General features: G+C 40.8%; 1 protein-coding gene across 2 annotated transcripts in view; it reads left to right on the plus strand.

The window, feature by feature from the left end:
- The first annotated feature begins 3,111 nt into the window (after window positions 1–3,111).
- Cd247 (CD247 molecule) overlaps window positions 3,112–22,701 on the plus strand; it is a 76,170-nt gene continuing 56,580 nt past the window's right edge. Inside the window, exon 1 of one of the 2 annotated variants that reach the window (XM_070034162.1) lies at window positions 3,112–3,311. In XM_070034162.1, coding sequence (XP_069890263.1) covers window positions 3,116–3,311 — 196 coding nt within the window. In that variant the 5' untranslated portion in view covers window positions 3,112–3,115. The remainder of the gene's footprint in view (window positions 3,312–22,701) is intronic. The other variant, XM_070034161.1, reaches the window with a different exon arrangement.

The raw sequence follows: 22,701 nt of genomic DNA on the forward strand, positions 1-22,701 counted from the left end.
TCATGAATTCACATGTCAGTGGATTTGTAACCTACATAAGGCTCAGTTAGGTTAGTCTTTGATTAGTCTTGCTGGGCAGCACTTGTGATGACCAGTTGTACAATTTTATCTGTATCAGCAGGTCTATAATGGTGTCTCAGTGTGGTTATAATTTGTTTTTCCTTGATTACTAATGATGGTTAACATCATTTAATGTGCTTATTGGCCATTTATTTATCTTCTTTTCAGAATTGTCTAGTCAAATCCTGTGCATATTTTCTTCTTGAATACACTACTGAGTTTAAAGAGTTCTTTTTATATTCCAGATATAGATCCTCTGATATATAATTTATCCTCATCTGCAACTTACTTTTATATTTTTTGGATATATCTTTAATCTCTGTGAAGTCCAGATGATCAGTTTCTTTCTTGTATGGTTTGTGCTTTTTGTCTTCTATCACAGAGACTTTTCTCCTATGTTTTATTTCAGAAATATTACAGTTTTAGAGTCTACATTTAGTTTGGTGAACCATTTTAGCTGATTTTTGTATATGTGGTAAAATAAGATCCATGTTTTTCCACCCAGATAATCCACTGGATCCTCACTATCTATTGAAAAGCATATAATTGGTGAAGGGTAAACAAAGGAGGAGGCTGCAATGCTTGGTAAGAAATCTATGCATTATCCTGCCCATGTAATTGTAGCCCCTCTGTACAGTATGTTCTCAAATAAAATAAAATAAAATTAAAAAAAAAAACAAAAAAACCAAAAAAAACAAAAAAAAAGAAAAGCATATAATTCCCTATTATTTTTCTTACACTTTTATCTAAAACAAATGGGCCATATGTGTGCAAATCCATAACACAATTAGTACAGAGGCATTTCACACTCTTTTTTTCATAGAACTTTCCTGGCTATTCTTTACTTTAGCATTCTTTTTGTATTGAGATATAATTTAGGTATTATAAAATTCACCATTGGGAAGGTAGTAATGGAATTGAACCCAGGGGCTTTTAGTTGCTAGGTAGGTGCTCTACTACTTAAGACACACTCCTAGCCCCTTTCTCCTTTAATTATTTTTTCAGCTAGAATTTCTAGTTTTTGCCTGGGGCTGGCCTCAGACCATGATTCTCCTACTTATACCCTCTTATAGGCGGAGGCCACAGGTGTACACCACCATTCCTGGCTTATTAGTTGACTAACATTTTCCCCCAGGCTTACCTCAAATTATAGTCATCCTGTCCACCTACTAAGTAGCTGGGTTACAGTTATGAGCCACTATACCATTTTATAGTATACACTTCAGGAAGGTATGGTAGTGTATTTCTGTAATTTCAGTACCTGAGAGGCTAAAGTAGAAAGGTCTTAAGTTTGAGGCCCAGCTGGACTACGCAGTTATTTCTAGGCTAGCCTGGGCTACCTGGCTAGATGCTCTCATAAACAAACAAGCAAACACACACACTTCAGTGGGTTTTAGTATATTACTATGTTGTACACGATCATCTAATTCTAGAATATTTGTATTATCTCCAAAGGAAAGCTCATACCTATTAGTAATTACTCCAATTGTCTGTTCTACCTAGTCCCTGGCAAGCAGTAATGTATGCATTTGCCTACTCTAAATCTTTTATATAAATGAAGTTTTACACTATGTGACCTTTTCCTTTACTTAGCATAGTGTGTGTGGTGTGTGTGTGTGTGTGTGTGTGTGTGTGTGTGTGTGTGTGTGTGTGTGTGTGTGTGTGTGGTGTGTGCCAGTCTTGGGGTTTGAACTCAGGGCCTGAGTGAGTGCTCAAGACTAGCATTCTTACCACTTGAGCCACAGCTCCACTTCTGGTTTCTTTTGGTTGTTAATTGTGTGAACATATGTTTTCAGATTTTAGGATACATATTCAGTAATTGAATGGCTGAGTCACGTGGTAACTCTGTTTAACTTTTTGAGGAGCTGTCCAATTCCACCAGCCATGTATGAATGCTTCAGTTTCTTCACATCCTACCAACACTGTTTTATTATTATTGGTATTATTAGAGCCCTCCTAGTGAGTGTGAAGCAGTATCTACTGTGGTTCTGAGTGCATTTTCTTAATAACTAATGATGCTGGACATCTTGTTATATTCTTTATTGGCCATTTGTATATCTTCTTTGGAGAACAGTCTATTTAAATCTTTGGCTATTGTTTTTAAGTAAAAGAAGTTATTTATATATTCTGAATACCAGATTTTATCAGGCCTTTACCATATAATTTGCAAATATTTTTTAAATTAATTTACTTTTTTATTGTGAAAATACCGTACAGAGGGGTTACAATTACATGGGCAAGATGACAAGTACATTTCTTTTTTTTTTTTGGTCTGGTCGTGGGGCCTGAACTCGGCCTGGGCGCTGTCCCTCAGCTCTTCAGCTCAAGGCTAACGCTCTAATACTTGAGCCACAGCGCCACTTCCGGCTTTTTTCTTTTTGATTATGTGGTGCTGAGGAATCAAACCTAGTGCCTCATGCATGCAAGGCAAGCACTCTACCACTGAGCCATCTTCCCAGCCCAAACAAGTACATTTCTTATCAACAAATATTTCCTTTTCATTCTGTGGATTATCTTTTCACTTTTTGATAGTTTGTATTTTATTTTTTTTGATAGTTTGTATTTTAATATTACATTTTTATTATATTTAAGTAGCTGTACAAATGGATTGCCATTTAACAAATCAGTTTATGAGCAGAATGCATCTTAATGTGTTGAATGACTTACACAAGGCCACACAACAAGGAGGTGGTAGGTGAAGATGTCACTGCATTCCAAGGATTTAGCCTGACTGAAGTCAGACCTCTATCATTTTTGTCAATTTCCAAAAACTATTTGAGGGTCTAAGAAAATTGTTCTTAGCACTGAAAACTTGCATTTGCCTAGGAACTGACTGTGTTGATCAAAATAAGAAATGGGGAAATATTAGGCAAGATTTCAACAAGAAAAACAAAGAGAGGGACATAATGATCAAATGAGAGAAAAATAAGGTTCAGATCATTGGAGACATACACTCACGCCCTAAACCCTCAAACCTCCAGAGCTTCCTGCCTAGGAACCAAAAGGGGGAGTGCGAGTTTCTCAGTGCTCTTAGAAGGTGCTTTCTCAAAGGCCCATGGTCCTCCACTTCCTGGAGAGGCAGCATCAGAACAAAGCCAGCAGAGACTCCTTCACAGCCTCCTTTCTTCTCCATTGTCCTATCCATAGTTGTCTTGGCTCTGGCATCTTGGCACAGTCCTGGGAGAAGGACAAGATGAAGTGGAAGATACTTGTTCTGGTGGCCATAATGCAGACACAGTTCTCCAGTACAGGTAAGGGTGATGTCTCTTTTGGGGCTGAGGAGTGTTGCAAAGATCATTCAGAGGTAGTGAGGAGATGTGGAGTAGCTGGTATCTTCTTTGAGTTCTATCCTTCCCAAATATTGGCTACTTGGCAAGGAGGGATCTGGTCTAATGCAGGAATCTGCTCCGTGACAACCAAGCTGGGCACGGATTCAAAACTAGCCGTTTGACAGCATGGGCACCCACGTATACATTTTCCAGCGATAAAGGAAGAGGGGCAGTCCTTCATAAGGAAGGTCAGGAGAAAGGAAGGAAAAGAGCAATGGAGGCAGGCAAGCATGGAGAAGCAGAGTGCTTAACAGAAGCTGGATCAGAATATGTCAGTTAGGCTGTATTTTGTGTGACATTTTTCCAGTTGCTAGGTCTTCCTCCACCCTCTCACTATCACCATCACTCTGATCCTTTCCTTTCTCCTTTGTCAACAAAGAACGTTTTGCTGGTTCTAGCCTGGGGCCTCCTTGGCCTGCACACTGCCAGGACAGTGACTAAGTAGGGTTGAGGAAGGAGGGAAGTGACTTGAAGAGGAAGTACCACGTTTGCAGCCTTCCGCAAAGCACTCGTTTTACCACCTTCTGGCCCATAGCGTCCAATGTCTTGGCTCAGCCTGTCATGGCTGCCCCTGAGCCATGGCAAAGGGCTACCCTATGACACATCCATCCTTGGCTCAGCAACTCACCCATTATCTCTTGCCATAGGTGGCTAATCGAATGTAGGAAACCCATGAGAAGAGTCAAGTCACCACCACAAACAATAACCACCCCAGAAGAGAACTTGCTCTATACCTCGTTCCAGTTCATGGAGGCTTGGCTTTTCTACATGGGTTAGCTTCCACCATGTTTTCTAGCCAGACTCTGGAGAGGAGAATACGTAAAAGGAACACAGAATGCACTAGTGTTATGACGCTTTTGCATCACAAGGGATGAGATGTATTTGAAGCTAAAGAAATAAGAAAAGCAGCCATGAACAATCTTTCAAGCTCTACCTTACAGCTCAGTTAGGCCATTAACACATTTCTCTTCCTGCCAGGAGGTTGTTCCTGATAAGGAATATGCAGAGCCCTGGGCTAGCCCCTCTCTTGGTGGTTCCATGGGTTTGGTAATCGTGGGGTTTTCTATAAGCTTGTAGCTCTCTTCTTAGAAAGGCCTTGGTGGGTATGAGTCACACTATGAATGGTGCTGTGGGGTCAGGGGACCAGAGTGAGTGCAAAGTAGGCTATACTCCTGGGCAGGGGACAAAGATCCTTCACAGCCTGGGATTCAGGGCTTTATGGAGACCTTGGGAGCAATAGCCCCTGACCTCAGGCTTGGGAGATTGCCTGAGGGGCATCATTTAAACGTGGGTGTTTTCTTGCAGTTCCTCACTGGTCCGTTTGCATCAGGCTATGGGGTTGCAGTAGAGGCAAAGCAAGAGGAGTGGCTGCTGGGTGGTAATGGCTGCCAAGTGCAGTCCATGAAACAAAACCCCACACAAAGGACAGGAGAAACATGCCTGTTTTCACAGTATGGGGCAGAACTTCAGGTCCACTGGACTTTGTACTTCTTTGTGCCATGTGTGGCTTCTGTGGAGATGAGAATTTTTCTTTTTTAAAAATTTTAGATAAAGCTAATAGGCAAAAGTTTAAAAACTGTCCTAGCACAAAACAAAGTGAAATAAGGCAAGGGAAAGACTTGAGGGGCCTCTAAGATGGTAGACCCATGTGCCCAGCTACCTGAAAGGAGCCGTCTTCCTATCTGCTGGGCACAGACTGTCCACAGAACAGCCGTCAAGGTCATCTCCATTTTCTGTTGTTTTTTTCTTATATTAACTTTAAAAAAAACATAGGTCTTTCCTGTTTTCTTTGGAAAAGCCGAGATACTTGGGATCAACACCAGTGATGGCCTTAGTTAGCTTATATGTCTGCCAACGTGGTTTCTTCTTCATGGGGCTGGAAGAAACAAAGATAACATAGCTAGTGGCAAGAATACTTTAGACTGTGAACCCTTAGTGTCTCTAATTCCCTGTGCTCCTAGTGGTCAGCATGGTCTTTGTCCTTTCTAAAAAAGAAAAGGTAGCTCTGACATGAAGTTATGCATTTTGGAAGACACTTGTGCAACCTTGGATAAATTATTGAACCTCTCTGATCCTTAGATGTCTTGCCTCTCTAGTAAGGAGAGTATTACTTCCTTTGTAGAGATGTGAGGATAGAAAGAGAATGTAATGTGCCACAGGTAAGGGTGTGTGGTGTGTGTGTGTGTGTGTGTGTGTGTGTGTGTGTGTGTGTGTGTGTGTTTGTGTGTGTATTTGTGTGTGTGTAGATAGAAAGATAGATGATAGATGACAATATAGATAAAGATGTATATATCTTATACAAACAGTAAGTGGATATTGAATTCAATATTACTATTAGTACATCTTGAACTGAATTTTTGTAAAACTAGAAGAGGAGATAAAAACTCATGGCTAGGATTCTCAGTTTTCTCTTGATTATGTTATAAAGTAGCAATGGCTATTTCCTCTATCGGTTAATATCTAGCTCATCCCTGTTCTAAGTTCTGGGCACACCCACCCAACCCAGAAAACACAGGCCTGATCCCAGTGGTGGGCCCAATGGAGACTGAGGTTCAAAGCTTGGAATGGACATAGGATAAACATTACATCCACCATTATAATTTTTTTGAGTCTCGTGTGGGTGAGTATTCCCCCAAAGTAGAAATATGCCTGGAAAAAATAAAATGTATAATAGTGAAGCGGGGAGAAAACTAGAAACAAAACATACTTATTGGTCCTTGATCCGTGTGGCCTTCCAGATTAAGACAGAATTTTTAAAGACACAAACATTAAATCTTTGTTGAAACTGCTGGAAAATAGAGAGGTGAAGGAGATGCGTTTAAATTATGCAGGTACAAGGTTTTTAATAAGTGGTGTTTTCACATTGGTTTATTTTCAACCTCTAGCAGCTGGCTCTGCATTTCTAACATGCTGCTTGATTCTCCTACTGTGGCCCTTCTGAGACTTGCTGGTCTAGAAACCAGCAAGATGCTGACAAACACATGCAGAAAGTTCTGGGATGCTCTACTTTAGGTACTGTGAGTGCATGCTACAATATTCACTTCTGATTCCTTTTATTTTTTGCTTTTATGGTCTTTGGGGTTGCAGAAAGTTCTGGGATGCTCTTCCTTAGGTACTGTAAGTGCACGCTACAATATTTACTTCTGATTCCTTTTATTTTTTGCTTTTATGGTCTTTGGAGTTTATTTGTTTGTTTGTTTGTTTGTTTGCCTTTTTTTGTGTGCTGGTTCAGGGGCTTGAACTAAGAGCCTGCGCACTCACTGTCCCTTTGCTTTTTTTGCTCAGGGTTAGCATTCTACCACTTGAGCCACAGCTTCACTTCTGGCTTTTTGGTGGTTAATTGGAGGTAAGAGTCTCATGGACTTTCCTGGCATTGAAGTGTGATCATCAAATCTGAGCCTTCTGACTAACTAGGATTATTATAGGCATAGGCCACAAGAACCTGGCTGCTTTTGTATTATTTTTTAAATCAGATTTAATTTTTATTGGCTATAAAGATACCCAGCACTATGTCTTACATTTTATTTGGAAGAAATGAGTCTCCAAAGGGAACCCAGACATGTATTTCGGGAATCTTTTTTTGTGTGTGTGTGTGTCTTACATTAACTGAAAATATAAATTCCAGAAAGAGCTCAAGATTTTTTAATATTGTTTAAGCCAAAGCTAGTTCTTATTCACATTAAAAGGATTGTAAATTTAATCTACTTGAACATTCAGTCAATATAGTTAAAAATAATTAAAATCATTTGACCAATTAATTAAACTACTTTTAGTCACTATCTGCACTAGTCATGTCTCAGTCTAAAAACCAACGTAGATCTCTGAGAAAAAGGATGTGTCTGTCTTGCTCTCAGATGTTTCTTTAAGTTTAGATCTGTCCTAGAAGAGAATCACTGCACAATAAATATCAATAAATGCTTGGTGCATGAATTAAAAGACGGGTGAATGAAGGAAACGTAGATATTTCTGTATAATTTTTGGGTCTACTGTATTGGCATTATTTGAAACTTACTTTTAGATAGCAATATTAAACAATGCATTTGGAAAAAAGAAAACTAAACAATAATTAGGAATTAAACTGACAAAGGTGAATAAATGGTTCAAAGTGATTGGTGAGGTCAGCTTAAGATGAAAGCCTGCTATTATTAAATTTTTTTGCTTAACCACATGAAATTCCACTATTTGTTCCTTTTAGAACTGCAAAAAGATAATTTCACATAATTGAGCTAACATTATATCTCAAACATAAAATTTCTCTGATTAGGGAAAAGGAGAAAATAAGAAGTCACCATTAGAGATTGTTCACTAACTAATAAACTAATAAAAGATGCCAAAAAAGAAAAGTATGTATTATAGCAGAAACCACAGTATGCAATCACCTAACTGCCTTGAAATGTAGAAATAAAATATGTATGGTTAGCAAGATATCTATCTAGCCATGATAGTCAAATTGGATCAAGATTACTAAATAAAGAGTCCAGGCAGCTCTTACTTTTATACTCTCTTAATTTGAGATATTTTAATAAAAATATTATAAAATAATTTGTTAATTTTTAAAGAATCCATAACAAGCCAGCCCAATGACTTAATATTTGCTTCTTTATGTTCTATTCCAACATTTTTGCTAGTGCATTCATATCTTTTTACATTTTAATCATAAAAAGCTTCATATGCTTTTCTTCTTAATATTTTAAGCATTGCTTTACATGTTTCACCTTCATGATTATTTCAATTGCTATGTAAACTTTACAGAGTATATGCGCCCTGTTTTCTTCACTATTTCCTTATTCTTGAACATTTATACTATTTCTAGTGCCTATCGTAACAGTTAATTATTCAGAAAAATCTTTACATATAGAGCTCTCATTAATTCCTTGGGCAAATCCAGCACTGACAATTGAAAGAATGGATTAATGTAAATGAGCTTGTCACAGGAGTATTTCACACCACTCCAAAATCCTATTAAAAGTAATGCTATTGAGGAAAGAAAGTGATTTTCTGATTCTCTGAGCATCTGCAAGTGTGTGGGTCTTCTCTGGGACAGGCTATATGTTGAGAAAGACAAGAGGTGATGCAGGTAGAAGGGCTTATCCATGGCCATTGCCGGGTGCTGCGTTGCCCCTCAGAGGCTCATCTGCTTTTGTAAGATGGCGGCAGTAGTACCTAAATGCAGGGCATTGTGGAATAGAGCTACCATTCAGAAGTGCCTGTGCAACACAGGTGCTTGGAAAGCCATTGTATTATCTTGTGTACCTCAGTTTCCCAATCTTCAGAATAGGAAAATGGCATTTCTCTACACAGTAAAGCACAAGCACTAGACAAGCATGCTTTCTTTTTCTTTCTTAGTCACTCCATTACCTGTAAACTTGGACAGAAATATCTGGTCTTTAGTCTTCTCATCTGTGAGATGAAAAATGACAAGAAGATTGAATATCCCTTTCAGCAACAAAATAAATGATCTGTGGTGGTGAACTTACTAGGTTTTTAATATCAAATTATCTAGCCCTCTACCTTCCTCCCACCTTCACCTTGCTGATACTGACTCTCAGAATTTGGAATAGTAAGTTCTTTCTTCTCTGCCACTTTAAATGCTTCTATTCATCTGGTCTACTATCTTATCATAGATTTTAAACATTTTAGCTTGGGCCTGGGGGAGAGGCCTTGGTAAAAAAAAATCTATGGGTGAAGTGTAACATTTTCTTAGAAACCAATTGTATATTTTTTGGAGGACTATATTGGTGAGGGAGAAAATCGCTTCTTGAAACAGCCACACTGTAGTGGTGGAAATGTTAGGAATTTCCAGTGCTCACTTTGCTTGTCTGTTAGCAATAGATTTTCAGGATCAGGAGGATAATAAGTGGAAAATAAATAGAAAAATTAGACAAAGGACAGGTAGGATTCTGTCCACACCGCAATGCTCTTTCTATTTGCAGAGTGCTTTCTGACTCTCATGGCCATCACGGCAAGTAGCAGAAAAAAATAGTAGAATTCTTTTTTTTTTTTTTATAAGTGAGGACAATGATTCCTAGACATTTGATGATGTTGCTCAAGAATAGGAAGAAGCCTGAAGCATATTTCTCTCCTTAGGTCACATATACACTCTCAAATGCTCTCCTTGGCTACTCTATGAGATTCTTCTTCATGGCTATGCATGGATATGTCTAATGACTGAATTCTACGGCAGACTTTTAAGGTCTTCCCTTGTGGAAGCAATTAATCCTATGTTCCTTTCAATATTTGAAGTACTAAATAATATTTTTGATGCTGAATATATAAATGTGCTATCATACTTTTTTCTCTGCTGCATATGACTACTGGGTCATTAGTAAAGAATTCGTTTTCTCTGAACTTATATTTCTCCAAAACTTGTTTAACTCATGCTTTCCATTTTATTCTTGATAAATGTATGTATTTTAGAGCTTTACTTGAGAAAGTTGAAACTTATTCTTATATGTGCAGGTACACAATTCCACCAACTCTGCCTAATATGTTGTAATAAATAAAATAAAAAACATATTTGAGAGGGTTGGGCCTGAACAACTGTCTATAATAAATCTGTTTGTTAAAAATATGTCTTCTGGGCTGGGAAGGTGGCTCAGTGGTAGAGCGCTTGCCTTGCATGCATGAAGCCCTGGGTTCGATTCCTCAGCACCACATAAGCAAAAAGAAAAAAGCCAGAAGTGGTGCTGTGGCTCAAGTGGTAGAGTACTAGCCTTGAGCTGAAGAGCTGAGGGACAGAGCCCAGGCCCAGAGTTCAGGCCCTATGACTGGACCCCCCAAAAAATATGTGTGTGTGTGTGTGTGTGTGTGTGTATGTGTGTTAGGGTGGAAAGTTTTCTAAGTATGAGATTCCCTAGAGGAATAATATACTATTACATACTTGTTTTTTTACTAAATTTCCAAGGAGTAAAAAAACTGCCTTTAAATGGCAAACATCTGGGGCTGGGAAGGTGGCTCAGTGGTAGAGCGCTTGCCTTGCATGCATGAGCCCTGGGTTCAATTCCTCAGCACCACATAAGCAAAAAGAAAAAAGCCGGAAGTGGCGCTGTGGCTCAACTGGTAGAGCACTAGCCTTGAGCTGAAGAGCTGAGTGACAGCACCCAAGCCCAGAGTTCAGGCCCCACGACTGGACCCCCCCCAAAAAATGGCAAACATCTATAATCAATTTGCAATTAGTTATGTCAACTGCCATCTGGGTTGGGCTCAGGGAGTGCAAACCCTTTTGCTGTGGATGAAACAAAGCATGGTAAGAAAGTTTGAATGCAGGGCAAAATTCACAAAGCATTACAGAGCCAGATACATGAATGTCTGCCCCTCCAAGAGTGGCTAGTCAAGAAGGACAGATGGGGCAAAGGCAAGAGTTCAGACTTCAGCAGAATATTTGCAGGAACAATGAATGAATGAGCTATAGATGTTTTACTTTGGCTAGTACATTCGGCTCAGCTTGGAATGTATACTAACACCAACATCACCATTTAAGCGCAAACAACTCCCTTTTCTTTTGTTTTAGAGCCTAGAAAATTAGGTGCACATGCCTATGTTTCACCAGTTCCTCATCATACAAAATGGTACTGGCTCTAATATGTAGCGTGACTGACAGTCCTCAGACCTGTCTGATCTCAGATCTCTACATGGACTGAGAAGAAATGGCACAGAATTAGAGGAAGGGGCAGTGGGGAGTAGAAAAGACAGGATGGAAATGAGGAGTGGAGATTGTAGCTGACTTCTTGCTGCAAAAGGCAGATGAAGGAGCAGCCTTCTGCCAGGAGAAGGACACTGAGCCCAAGTTCCATAGGCTATAGCTTAGTGTAAGGGCTGTTGAGGATGCCTGCCACAGTGTTTTTCCTCTTGCTCTTTATATGCCTTTGTGTGTGTGTGTGTGTGTGTGTGTGTGTGTGTGTGTGTGTGTGTGGTTTGCTGTGGGTACATGCAGAAATTCATATGTTGGTGTGTGTGGTCCCTGGGTATGCTTATCTATATGCCAACAGATGTGTGCTGATGTCTCCAGGTATGTATTTTTGGGGCATCAGTGAGTGGCCTTGCTGCATGGTATGTGTATTTAAGAGAGTTTAAGAAGGAAGGGCAAATGTCACTTGAGCTCAGAGCCTCAGAGTAATCATGGTAGGTGAACAGTGGGGGTAAGATGTCACTGAGTACATTCTAAGGTTTCTGTGGAGAAGGGAAACAAGAAAACAAATGTCCAACCTAGAATCTCTAAGATCTTGGAGAAGTGAGTGTGTTTTTCCCACAGCTTCATAGACTTATTTAACTTGGTCTAGGCCCATTCCCTTCAGAATTCGCCTGTCCTGTAGGTAAGTCTGGAGGTTTTGCTTGTTTGCATCTTTCTTCCCAAAACTTAGAATGCTGACTCTACCCCACCCCCACCTGTGGAAACCCTGTCCACCTCTTCACACTAAGCCCAGGTATATGGGGATCTCCCAGACCCACTATTGTTTTCAAGTGAGAAAATAAGGTGGAAAGTTATTCTCAGTTATTGTTCTGAGAACTCAGGGTTAAAAACCCAACATAAATATTCCCCTATTGTGAGCCTTTCTCATGGGGTGGCCCAGTGCATAAATAGTTTCAGGAACACTTACACATCAACAGAAACTGTTAACAGCTCCCCAAATTCTCACCTCTTCTTCCCACAGCAGTCATTCTATAGTTTTGGCTAAAATGGTCAAAATACATTTTAGTGCTGCTCTTTCTTGTAAGCAATCTAACAAAGTGGCTTCCGATAACCAACTGTGGTGATGAAGATGGTTATACAACTACACATTTGAAGTATCTGACCATTTAAACCATCAGGCTGGCTACTCAATGAATAAAGAGCCATCAAGCTCCTCTCCTGGACCCCCAAGTCGAACAACCCTACATATCGGTGGCCCATCCAGCCCACTGAGCAGTTCTTTTAGATGGGCATTGGATGACCAATGATCTGCAAGTAAAAGAAAACTTTTTTGGTTCCGGAAATCATGTTCTTGGTTTTTACAAGGCCTGAATTTACCTTCAAACTCACTTCTTTATGTGGTCTGGTCTCATTTTACCACTTGTGCAGACCTGTGCTAATTTCCATGCTGAGTTTAGTAGCAAAGAAAGCATACATGGATTGGATACCACCCAGGACTGTTTTTGAGTTAGACTAGAAAGCTTCAGAAATTCCTCCTTTGATTTCTCAGAGCAGAGAGCAATCTTTGTCTTTTCTCTCACTTAACTATCAATGCATCAAAGCCTTAACCTATATAAAATACACAAATGCTTTCTGGCCAAAATGAATCTTGTCCATTTTCTTTGGGTTCCAATGGGAACAATAAAGATGGAACTACAAAAGGTTGGCAAAGAGGATTATTCTTTTTCTTTCTACTAAGTATAGAGGCTTCAAAAGAACATCTCAGAAAGTCAAATAATTGTATCAACCACTGCTCACCCATCCATCTCCCCGCTGACCTGGCCTGTGAAATCCCCTTTAAAAATCTTGGCTAGCTCTCACCTGGCCCGTGCAAATGCTATATTGTTAAATGGCCCATCCGTAATTCCATGAGAGGTTGATATAAAGCAAACTGGCCATTTCAATGGAGCATCTCATCAGGGAATAGCTCTTTACGATGGGGGTGATCAGATGACTCTAATTTTCAAAGCTTTATAGCCTTGTGTTGGAGAGGGAGTGACTAGAAATGGGTAGTGAATAGAGTCATAGCACAAATGCTTGTAAATCCAAGGAGGCTAAGGCAGAATAACAAAGAAAAGATTTAGGAAGCAATTTAAAAAATCTTTATGTCAATTTCTTGAAATCGTTTGTTTGGAAATCATTTCTTTGAAATCATTATTTCTTTCTAGTTACAGTTCTAAATATAAAGTCTCAGACCTAAAGTTGATCTAATTGCTTTCTGATTTAGTTACCATCTATAATGTCCTCAGAAAATTCTTATCAGCCATTTTGAAGAACACAAAATGATCTAGATGAAAGGGAGAAAGAGTGGATTTGGCAGCATAGCGGTTTTCAAGTTTGAGGTTGAACATTTTCAAGTAGCATTCAAGCCTGGAGCAATTTATTTTAAAACCAAACAAAAAGATAACTTCCCAATTGGTCAACCATATGAGATTCAATACAACATGACTGACAAAATCTTGATTTACTGGTTCATTTAGAACTACAGGATTTGCTTGATTATGAACACTTCCTGAACAGTCTCTTCAAAGCCTGTTCTATTTCTACCAAATTTAATCCTGTGTAATTTTCTTTCTTTCCTATCACCTTCCTTTTTGCTCTTTGAAGGTTAAAACAATCTTTTCAGAAGGAATAAGCAATCTGTCATATTATTGGGATTTTAATTTTTTTAAATTTGAAATAATGAAATATAAAAAAAAATTGAGGTTAGCCAGGTGCTGGTGGCTCATGCCTATAATCTTAGCTGAGATCTGAGAATCATGGTTTGAAGACAGCTAGGACAGAAAAATCCATGAGACTCTTGTCTCCAATAAACTACTCAGAAAAGCCAGAAATGGCACTGTGGCTCAAGTAGTAGAGTACTAGCGTTGAGCACAAAGAGGCTCAGGAACAATGCCCAGAACTTGAGTTCAAGCTCCAGGATTGCCAGTAAGTAAGTAAGTTAAGTTAATTAATTAATTGATGTCTCCCTTTATTTATTTTATTTTTTTGGGGTCCGGTCATGGGGCCTGAACTCTGGGCCTGGGTGCTGTCCCTCAGCTCTTCAGCTCAAGGCTAGCCACAGCGCCACTTCCGGCTTTTTTCTTTTAGCTTATGTGGTGCTGAGGAATGGAACCCAGGGCCTCATGCATGCAAGGCAAGTGCTCTACCACTGAGCCACCATCCCAGCTCCTGATGTCTCCCTTTAATGACATATTTAGGACAATATGACTCTGATATATTTATTTCTATGAGCAATTAATCTGGGTTTTGCGAAGTCTTCAGGAATGCACCTCTCACATCACACCTTGTATCTAAGATAGAGAGTAGGGATGTGGCCACTGAGTTTTCTCTTCAGTGATACAAATAGCAGAGAGTGTCTCCCGGGGAGTGAAGCTGTTATATAAGAATCACAGAATGTGTGAGCTGGAATAAGACCATAGATAGCTCCAAGCTCTGCTTCTAGATACTGTTAGGGTAGAAAGGGTGGCATAAGACAAGAAGAGGAAATGAGACAAACCAAAAAAGAAATTGTGATGTAATAAGTAAGTGGCAGAGTTGGCACTTGAACACAGTGCTCTTGATTCTTGATCTAGTTGTTGGTCTTATGACCTACTAGGCTGCTCTGTCCTAAGTAAATGGTGCTTCAATGCTAGCCATTTGATATCTGATATGTCTGAGGGTCCCTATGTGGGAATGGCAACCAAAACATAGCTGCAGATAGCCAGACAGGTTTACTTAGCCATCCTTCCCATGGGGCTCAGGCTGGGCCAGACCTATGATGGTCATAGTCAAGGGATGGCTTTCAACGACTTCAGGGGGTGCAGAAAGACAGAGTCACCTTTACAGATAAGAAATGCTCAGAAAGGCCAGGTGCCGGTGGCTCAAGCCTGTAATCCTAGCTACTCAGGAGGCTGAGATCTGAGGATCATGGTTCAAAGCCAGCCCAGGCAGGAAACTCTGTGAGACTTTTTTTATTTTGTCGGTTGTGGGGCTTGAACTCTGGGCCTGAGCGCTGTCCCTCAGCTCTTCAGCTTAAGGCTAGCACTCTACCACTTGAGCTACAGCACCACTTTCAGTTTTCTGATGGTTTATTGGAGATAAGAGTTTCACGGACTTTCCTGCCTGGGCTGGCTTTGAACCTCGATCCTCAGATCTCAGCCTCCTGAGTAGCTAGGATTACAGGTGTGAGCCACCGTCGCCGGGCCCTCCGTGAGACTCTTATCTCCAATAAACCACTAGAAAACCGGAAGTGGCGCTGTGGCTCAAGTGGTAGAGCGCTCTCCTTGAGCTGAACAGCTGAGGGACAGCGCCCAGGCCCAGAGTTCAAGCCCGATGACCAACAAAAAAGAAAGAAAGGAAGGAAGAAAGAAAGAGAGAAAGAGAGAGAGAGAAAGAAAGAAAGAAAGAAAGAAAGAAAGAAAGAAAGAAAGAAAGAAAGAAAGAAAGAAAAAAGAAAGAAATGTTCCTCAAAAAACTAAACATCACAAGCTAAGATACCATAAAGACACTTGCACATACATCCATGTTCCTTGCGGCACTATTCACAATAGCCAAGTTATGGAAACAGCCCAGATGCCCTAAGATAGATGAGAAAATCCAAAAACTGTGGCACCTATATAAAATAGAATTATACATAGCCATTAGAAAGAATAATATTTTATCATTTGCAGGGAAAGGGATGGACCCAGAACAAATCATGTTAAGTGAGGAAAGCCAAGCTCTAATATACACTAGATCATGTTAAGTTATACAGGACTCTAGACATTCACCACAGTGAGAGATTCTTAGGAGGGAACACAAAGGCACAATGTCTATGTGCATCTGATCATATGAAATAATATTTATTGAAATGAACTTCAGGAAATGGAAACAAACAAACAAACAAAAAGAGAGCTGTTGACACTGCTGAAGAGCCTTCCTTCTTCTTGGGCCTTTTCTTAAACTCAGGGCCCAGGCATTGTCCCTGAGTTTTTTCACTCAAAGCTAGTGCTCTACCACTTGAGCCATTTCTTGCTTTTTGATGGTTAATGGGAGATAAGAGTCTCAAAGCTAGCTTTGAACCAGAATTCTCAGATCTCAACCCTCTGAGTAGATAGCTAGGATTATAGGCTTGAGCCACTGGCACCTAGCTGAGCCTCCTTTCTTGTCTCTCCACTTCTAAGGAGCACATTCCCATTGTCCCCATTTTTTTACCCTGTAGTGCCATGAGCCCTGCTAACTGCCTACTCACAGGGCAACAGGTTACTGGAGGGCAAAGGTGCATAAGCGCCAGCCAGTACTTGGGCTTGAACTCATGGCTTTGAGCTCTTGTCTAACACTCTACCACTTGAGCCATACCTCTACTTCCAGCTTTTTATTGTTTAATTGGAGATAGGATACTTGAACTTTTCTACCCTAGCTATCTTCATACCATGATCTCCAGTTCTCATCCTCCTGAGTAGCTAGATTACAGGTATGGGCTACTAGTGCCTGGCTTTCTTTTCTTTTAGATTTTAAATTTATTTGTTATTTTTTGTACTGATAATTTTGTATGGTCCATGAATAATGTTATAAATACCCCAATAATGCTTGGCAAAGAAAAGTTCCTCACCCCTGAAAGATGTTCCCTAAAAGTTCGATAAGCAAACCAGTGACTCAAGTGCCTTGTATTATTAATATTTCCAGACTAAGAAAAAATATTATGATTGTACATTAAAAATACCATCTGAGTAACAGGAATCCTTCCACTCACTGGATGAGGCCCTTGGGAAGTTTGTGTAGGAGAATATTATAACAATATTTAAGAGGGCTGTTTAAGGGAAAGCCTTAGTGAGTTATTTAGTATTATAAGGACTCATTTTTTTACTTAGTTCCATTAATTAGATTTTTTTAGAATCGACAGATTTGTTATACTTTTGTAGAGATCTGCTCAGACTTCCTTTATCTTTATCTTCCAATGCATGAGATCCATAAAAATGGGTGAAGTAATAGCTAGGTCTCAGCAGATCTCTTTAAAGGCTTTCTGTGAGGTCCCTTCTACCTGGCACTTCCATCCCTTGCACTGGCAAAGAGGAACAGATAATGTCTTACTGTACCAATAAGTCAATGCATCTCTGATTTTGATAGGACTGTCCAGTACCATGGTGACTGATCAGTGACCTGCTGATCCAAGCCCTAGGAAGAAGACTAAAATTAATTAGAACTGCTTTCCCTTCCCCAACAAGTAATTTTCTTATTGGTGAAGAGGGTGAAATTTAAGAATATATTTCAAGCTGGGTGCTGGTGGTTCATGCCTGTAATCGTAGCTACACAGGAGGCTGAGATCTGAGGAGCACAGTTCAAAGCCAGCTCAGGCACAAAGTCCATGAGCTGGATGTGGAGCTGTGGCTCAAATGGTAGAGTGCTAGCCTTGAGCAAAAGAACCTCAGGGACAACACCCAGACTCTGAGTTCAAGCCCCAGGACCAGCACACACATACAGAAAGAATTCACTTTATTTTCAGAATATTTTATATAGAGAGAAATAAAACACAGAACATAGGAATTTTGTGTTTTTGATCAAGCTCTATTTAAGTCAGGGACTGCAGTGGTTGGTCCCAGCTGTTGCTCTCAGAACACAATTTCAAGCAGAGAAGGAAATGTCTGATTCTGATGAAGTGGCACGAGTGGCTGTAACAGCATTTGTGGCGAGAGGTTGGTGTTGTGATTCATGCATTAGGGCAATTCATCCTTGGCACTTCTATTGATATCCCCATTTGTTACAGGAGGGGAACTAAGGCCTAGAGGTACATGGCTAGCAGCAGGAGCTTTCGAGCTGTTAGGCTGGCTTCTGAGCACCTGCAGCCTGAAGTGCATTGCTCTCAGACTATCTTGTCTCCTCAAGGGGGCCAGACAGAGCTCTATGAGCTCAGACATGTGGTCAGTGGTTCATTGCTCCTTCTGATGTTGGCTAGGAACTTTGAGGGAAAGGGTTGAAGTTTATTTGCCATGTGGAGAAAGGAGTTAGAAAAGGACAGATCTGGTGGAGGGGACAGGATGTTCCACCCAGGAAACCCAGAAACACCCTCCCTGGCTCTTGGTAGCCCCTCCCCCTTCTGAACCTCCTTCCTTACCCTCAAGCTCAGTCTGGAAGGTAGAACCTGGTGATATGGCCTTTGTTACCCAGCATGGCGCCCGTTTCGGTGGGATCTTCCTGTGTGAGTTGGGGGAGAGTGTGGTCAGGGAAGTGAGGAGGGGTTGCTCCAGCTCTCCATGTTGCCCTCTGCTGTGATCAGCTGTTCTTCTTGTCCCAAGACTCCTGAAGAATGTGCCCACTGAGGTTTATTCCAAAGGTGCTGTTCCCCAAACGTCTGCAGCATTCTAATGTCCTACTGCACCAAGAGAGGACTTTCATCTTTGAAACACAAGTTCAAGCTCACTCAAAGGTTTTATTTGCTATTGTTGAATGTCAGGACTTTTCCAAAAGTCTTCTGTTTGTAATGCATTTCCTAATCCTAGGGGGAATGGAGGGAGATGTGGTTAACCAGTGTCCAAAGTCATACAAATTGATTCCTCCCATGGTATTTGTTTTTCTAGTGAAAATTCATTAAGTGGATTGCAGAATAGAGTTCAAGAAAGATTCCAATTGAGAGGTGCAAAATGCAAGGGCTCTGAGAGGGGGTTCTCAGAGGCATGGCTGAAGAGATAAAGGGAGGTAGGATTGGAATGGGCCGGGTTTATAGGGGGGAAGAAGGACCCAAGAAGAAGAAAACAGGACACTGAGGCAGAAGATTGCAAGTGCCTAGCCAAGCACCTCTACCACACCTTTGGCAGGCCCTGTAAAAGCAATCCTCTGCCAGTGATGAACTGGCCACCTGCTACTCCTCACTCATGGCAGCTCAGAGGTAGCCCTTCTGTATTGCTCCTAGGATATGTTGTCCTCGTCATCACTAGGCATAGCTAGCTTAATAACACTCTCTTTACTGATTTCCTTCTCTTTCTTGTCTCGTTTCCCTATTTTATTACTGTATCAGTCCAGACTGGGTAAGTTATAAAGAATAGAGATTCTCTTGATTCTTATTCTCTCTCTTGGTTCTAGACCAATGTTGAGAATGCATCAGGTAATGTCCTTCTTGCTGGCAATGGTCCAAGGGTTGCAAGAAACAAGGAACCTGTGTAGGTGTGTGCACATGTGCATGCGTGCATGTATGTGCGTCCTGGTCCCTCTCCCTCTTTCTAAAAAGCCACCAATATTCAGTTATGGGACCTTCATCCTGGTGACTTTGTCTAATCATTGCCTCTCCCAAAGACCCCACTTTGCATTCTGTGGTCAGATTTAGTCTCTGATACTTCACATGGGGATTACACATTAACGTGAGTTTTCAGAGAGGGCAAACTGTATTCAAACCACAGCATTGTTTCTTGAGGATGCTGTAATAAAATATTATAAGCCAGTGGTTTATGGGATCTAAAATCAAGTCATTGAAAGGCTGGTTCCTTCTGAGGACCACAAGGGAGATCCTCTTCTATGCCTGTTTGTGGCTTCTGGTGGCTTGCTGGTGTCTTGGCTTGTACACACTTCACCTTAATTTCTGCTTTCATTTTCAAACGGTATTCTCTTTGTGAGTGTGTCTCTGTGTCCATGTGTCTTTGTTTTGTAAAGACACCAGTCATATTGTACAGGCCATCCTCATGACCCCACTTTAACTCAATCATCTGCAAAGTCATATTCACAGATACAGAGGGGTAGTACCAACATTGTTAGGGGAATACAAGTTAACCTATAATACCTGCCAGTGCTTTCTGGAGTAAACCCCCCTAAACACTCTCTGTCCTTTAAATGTTGTCTCACTGTATGCTTCTAGAAGAACTCAAACTAAGACACTCTTTTTAAAAAAAAATTTTAATTATCTTTAAGTAGTTGTACAAAGAAGTTCTCATTCTACAGTATATAAGTACAAAGTTTCTGACAACATTGTCACCCATCTCTCTTAACCCATCCCTTCTCTCACTTTTTTTCTTTAACTGAAATTAGGTGATTACATAAATTTCACATATCTCACAGTATTGTGGAATAGTGATACTTAGAGTCATAAACACATTTTAACTATCACAAGGACTAAGATACTCTTAAAGATGCTACTTAGGGGTACAGAGAGATTGTGAAACTTCCCTGACACCATGTAAGGAGTCCTTGTATTAATCCTAGTTTGACTCAATCAGTTTTATACTTGAAAACAAGAATATGCTTCTCAATTTCTCTGAAGACTAGCTGCCAAGGTTATTCTAAGACAGTTTCTTTGTTTTAAATGTTGACTTCTTTTCTCCATGACATGACTCAGTGAGGAAAAGAAAGAGGCAAATCAACCCATAAGTTATCTCTTATGTCTTATGGCAAATGTCTCTGCCATTGGGCATCTCTCAGGGGAAGATCCCTGCAGCCCAATGACCTCGTGGGCTCCTGACAAAATGACTGGCCTAGATGCAAAGTGTAAAGTTGCTGAGCCAGCTGTCCCTTCCTCCTCTGAGGAAGATGGAATAAGTGTGTGTCATGGAAGGGTGCCTCACCCTTCAGGGGCACTGGGATTGCCCTTTCGAGAAACATCACCAGCACATTCGGCAGTCTTGAAATGAGTCTGTACAGTGGTTTTAGCAGAATTTGTTCTGGATTTTACACAGTTCTTTCCATTTCAAACCCTTCTTTCTCCATGTCTACATCTTAGACTCACATAGCAGTAAACTAGCAGAGGGACCCTGAGAGAAAGAGAGGACAATGTGCAGCTGGGCTTGGCCCCTCCTGCTTTCTGCACATGTCCTGGGCTGGGGAAGGAAGAAGCAAGATGGTGTTTTCAGGTCACAGCTGCCAGGGCCCCCACCTGGGGGCTGAGTGGCTCCAGCTCACTTCTATGCCAACAAGTGTTCTCCTAGGGAAGCAGTGGGAATTGGCCACTTGTCCCAGAAGCTTTCTGCCGTAAACATTTGGGAAATTGGGTCAGGGTTCAGCCCTTACTTGCAAAAAAAGATTGTGAGGTAAGAATATGTTTTAATTCTTCTGAGACTTAACCAGGTATATAGGCCAGGACTAAGGATATCTTGATTGCAGGAGGAGGATGTGTGTGTGTATGTGTGTGTGTGTGTGTGTGTGTGTGTGTGTGTGTGTGTGTGTGTGTGTGTGTGTGTGTGTGTGTAAGAGAGAGAATGAAGAAATGAGGAAGGAACAAGATATATTAACAATATATTAGTGGAAATAATATACATTTCTACAATTCCTTTTTTATTAGCAAGCAGCATCTTAGGTGGACTTAGGACATGGGGGGTTTGTGAGAGCGGACTGTTGGCTGGTGGCAGCACCACTCTATTCCACCATTATCACATGGCTTCTGCTTGTGCAGGGAGGGTGCTCTGCACACCAGCTGTGCCGCTCAGCTGAGGGCTAAGAGCCCAGGCTCTGGGGCTACAACATTCACTGTTGTCTTCAAGGCAAATAAAAGCTCTTTAGAGCTGGGGTCGATGTGGGCATGGATATCTACCTCAAATGCTATACGGTCATTATACTGTGCTAACTCATGTGTTCATGCAACTGTTGTATCACTCACTAACTTTTCAGGCCAGTTTATTTTGCTTTTCCACCTGAAAGATTCTTGAGGCAGTGCCCTTGATATTTATTTCTTTGCGTACTCTTATTCCTAAAGTCCTTACCTTTGACCCTTCAAGTGATAACCTGGTAGTTAGACATGATCATTCTGAACAATCAGATGGTAAATCTTGTAGGCTTCCTGGGCTGTATGCTCCCTGACCCAACTACACAACTCTGTTGTAGCACAAAATCAGCCATGCACATACAAATGCGTATGTGGAGATGTTCTAATAAAATTATTTACAAAAACAGGCAGCTGCTCATACTCCTTTTGGCCTATGAGTTAGACTTTGCTCACCCCTAGTTAATAGCACTGAGAGCAGAAGTCAGATGCCTGATCCATTTCAGCCTTCACCTCTTCTTACTCCTGGTTTTTTATCTCTCGCATTTGCAAGGCACCTCACTGTTAAGCATCTACCCACCTCTGCTGGCTCCCATCCCATTGCACCAGGGAGAAACAATGGCAAGCCAGGGAAACAAGGAGAGACACTTCTTAACTGAATGGTTGGTCAGGCTTAAAAGCAAAAGATAATATGCATTTGTTGGGGTGGCAGCATCCTCAAGGCAGATAGTCCTTTCACTAAACAGAGATGGAAAACCAAATGTGATTCAGCTGGCCCAAGTGATAAAACATGTTTGTTTCTATTCTCTTACTTGCTGTGTTTGTGGAGACTTTAGTTATAAGAGTTTCTATTCTCAGGAACTTACATATAGCATATCACAATACATGGTTTGTCTTTAAAATCACCCTAACAGGGTGGAGGGCAAATATGAGAATGTGTTCTACAAGTGCTTCTTTACTGAAATGTTTGGAGATCATTAGATGAAGGCTAATAAACAACATGTACATAGCATACAAACTACCTTTCTCATTTCTACCAGAAGCTCTGGTTGTAAGGGAAGTGTAAGGTCTACTCCTTGAAGCAAAGTCTCTGGCCAGTACCTATGTTAGCTAGGCAACTAGTACACCTGGAAGAAGTCACATCTGCATCCACTAAGGTCACATCTGGATTCAATGTGGCCACACCTTTCCCAGCCTCTACCCTAGATAAGACCTAGCCAAGGGCC

Source organism: Dipodomys merriami, unplaced genomic scaffold (genome assembly GCF_024711535.1).
Source record: "Dipodomys merriami isolate MVZ:Mamm:240054 unplaced genomic scaffold, mDipMer1.0.p SCAF_24, whole genome shotgun sequence".
Lineage (NCBI taxonomy): Eukaryota > Metazoa > Chordata > Mammalia > Rodentia > Heteromyidae > Dipodomys > Dipodomys merriami.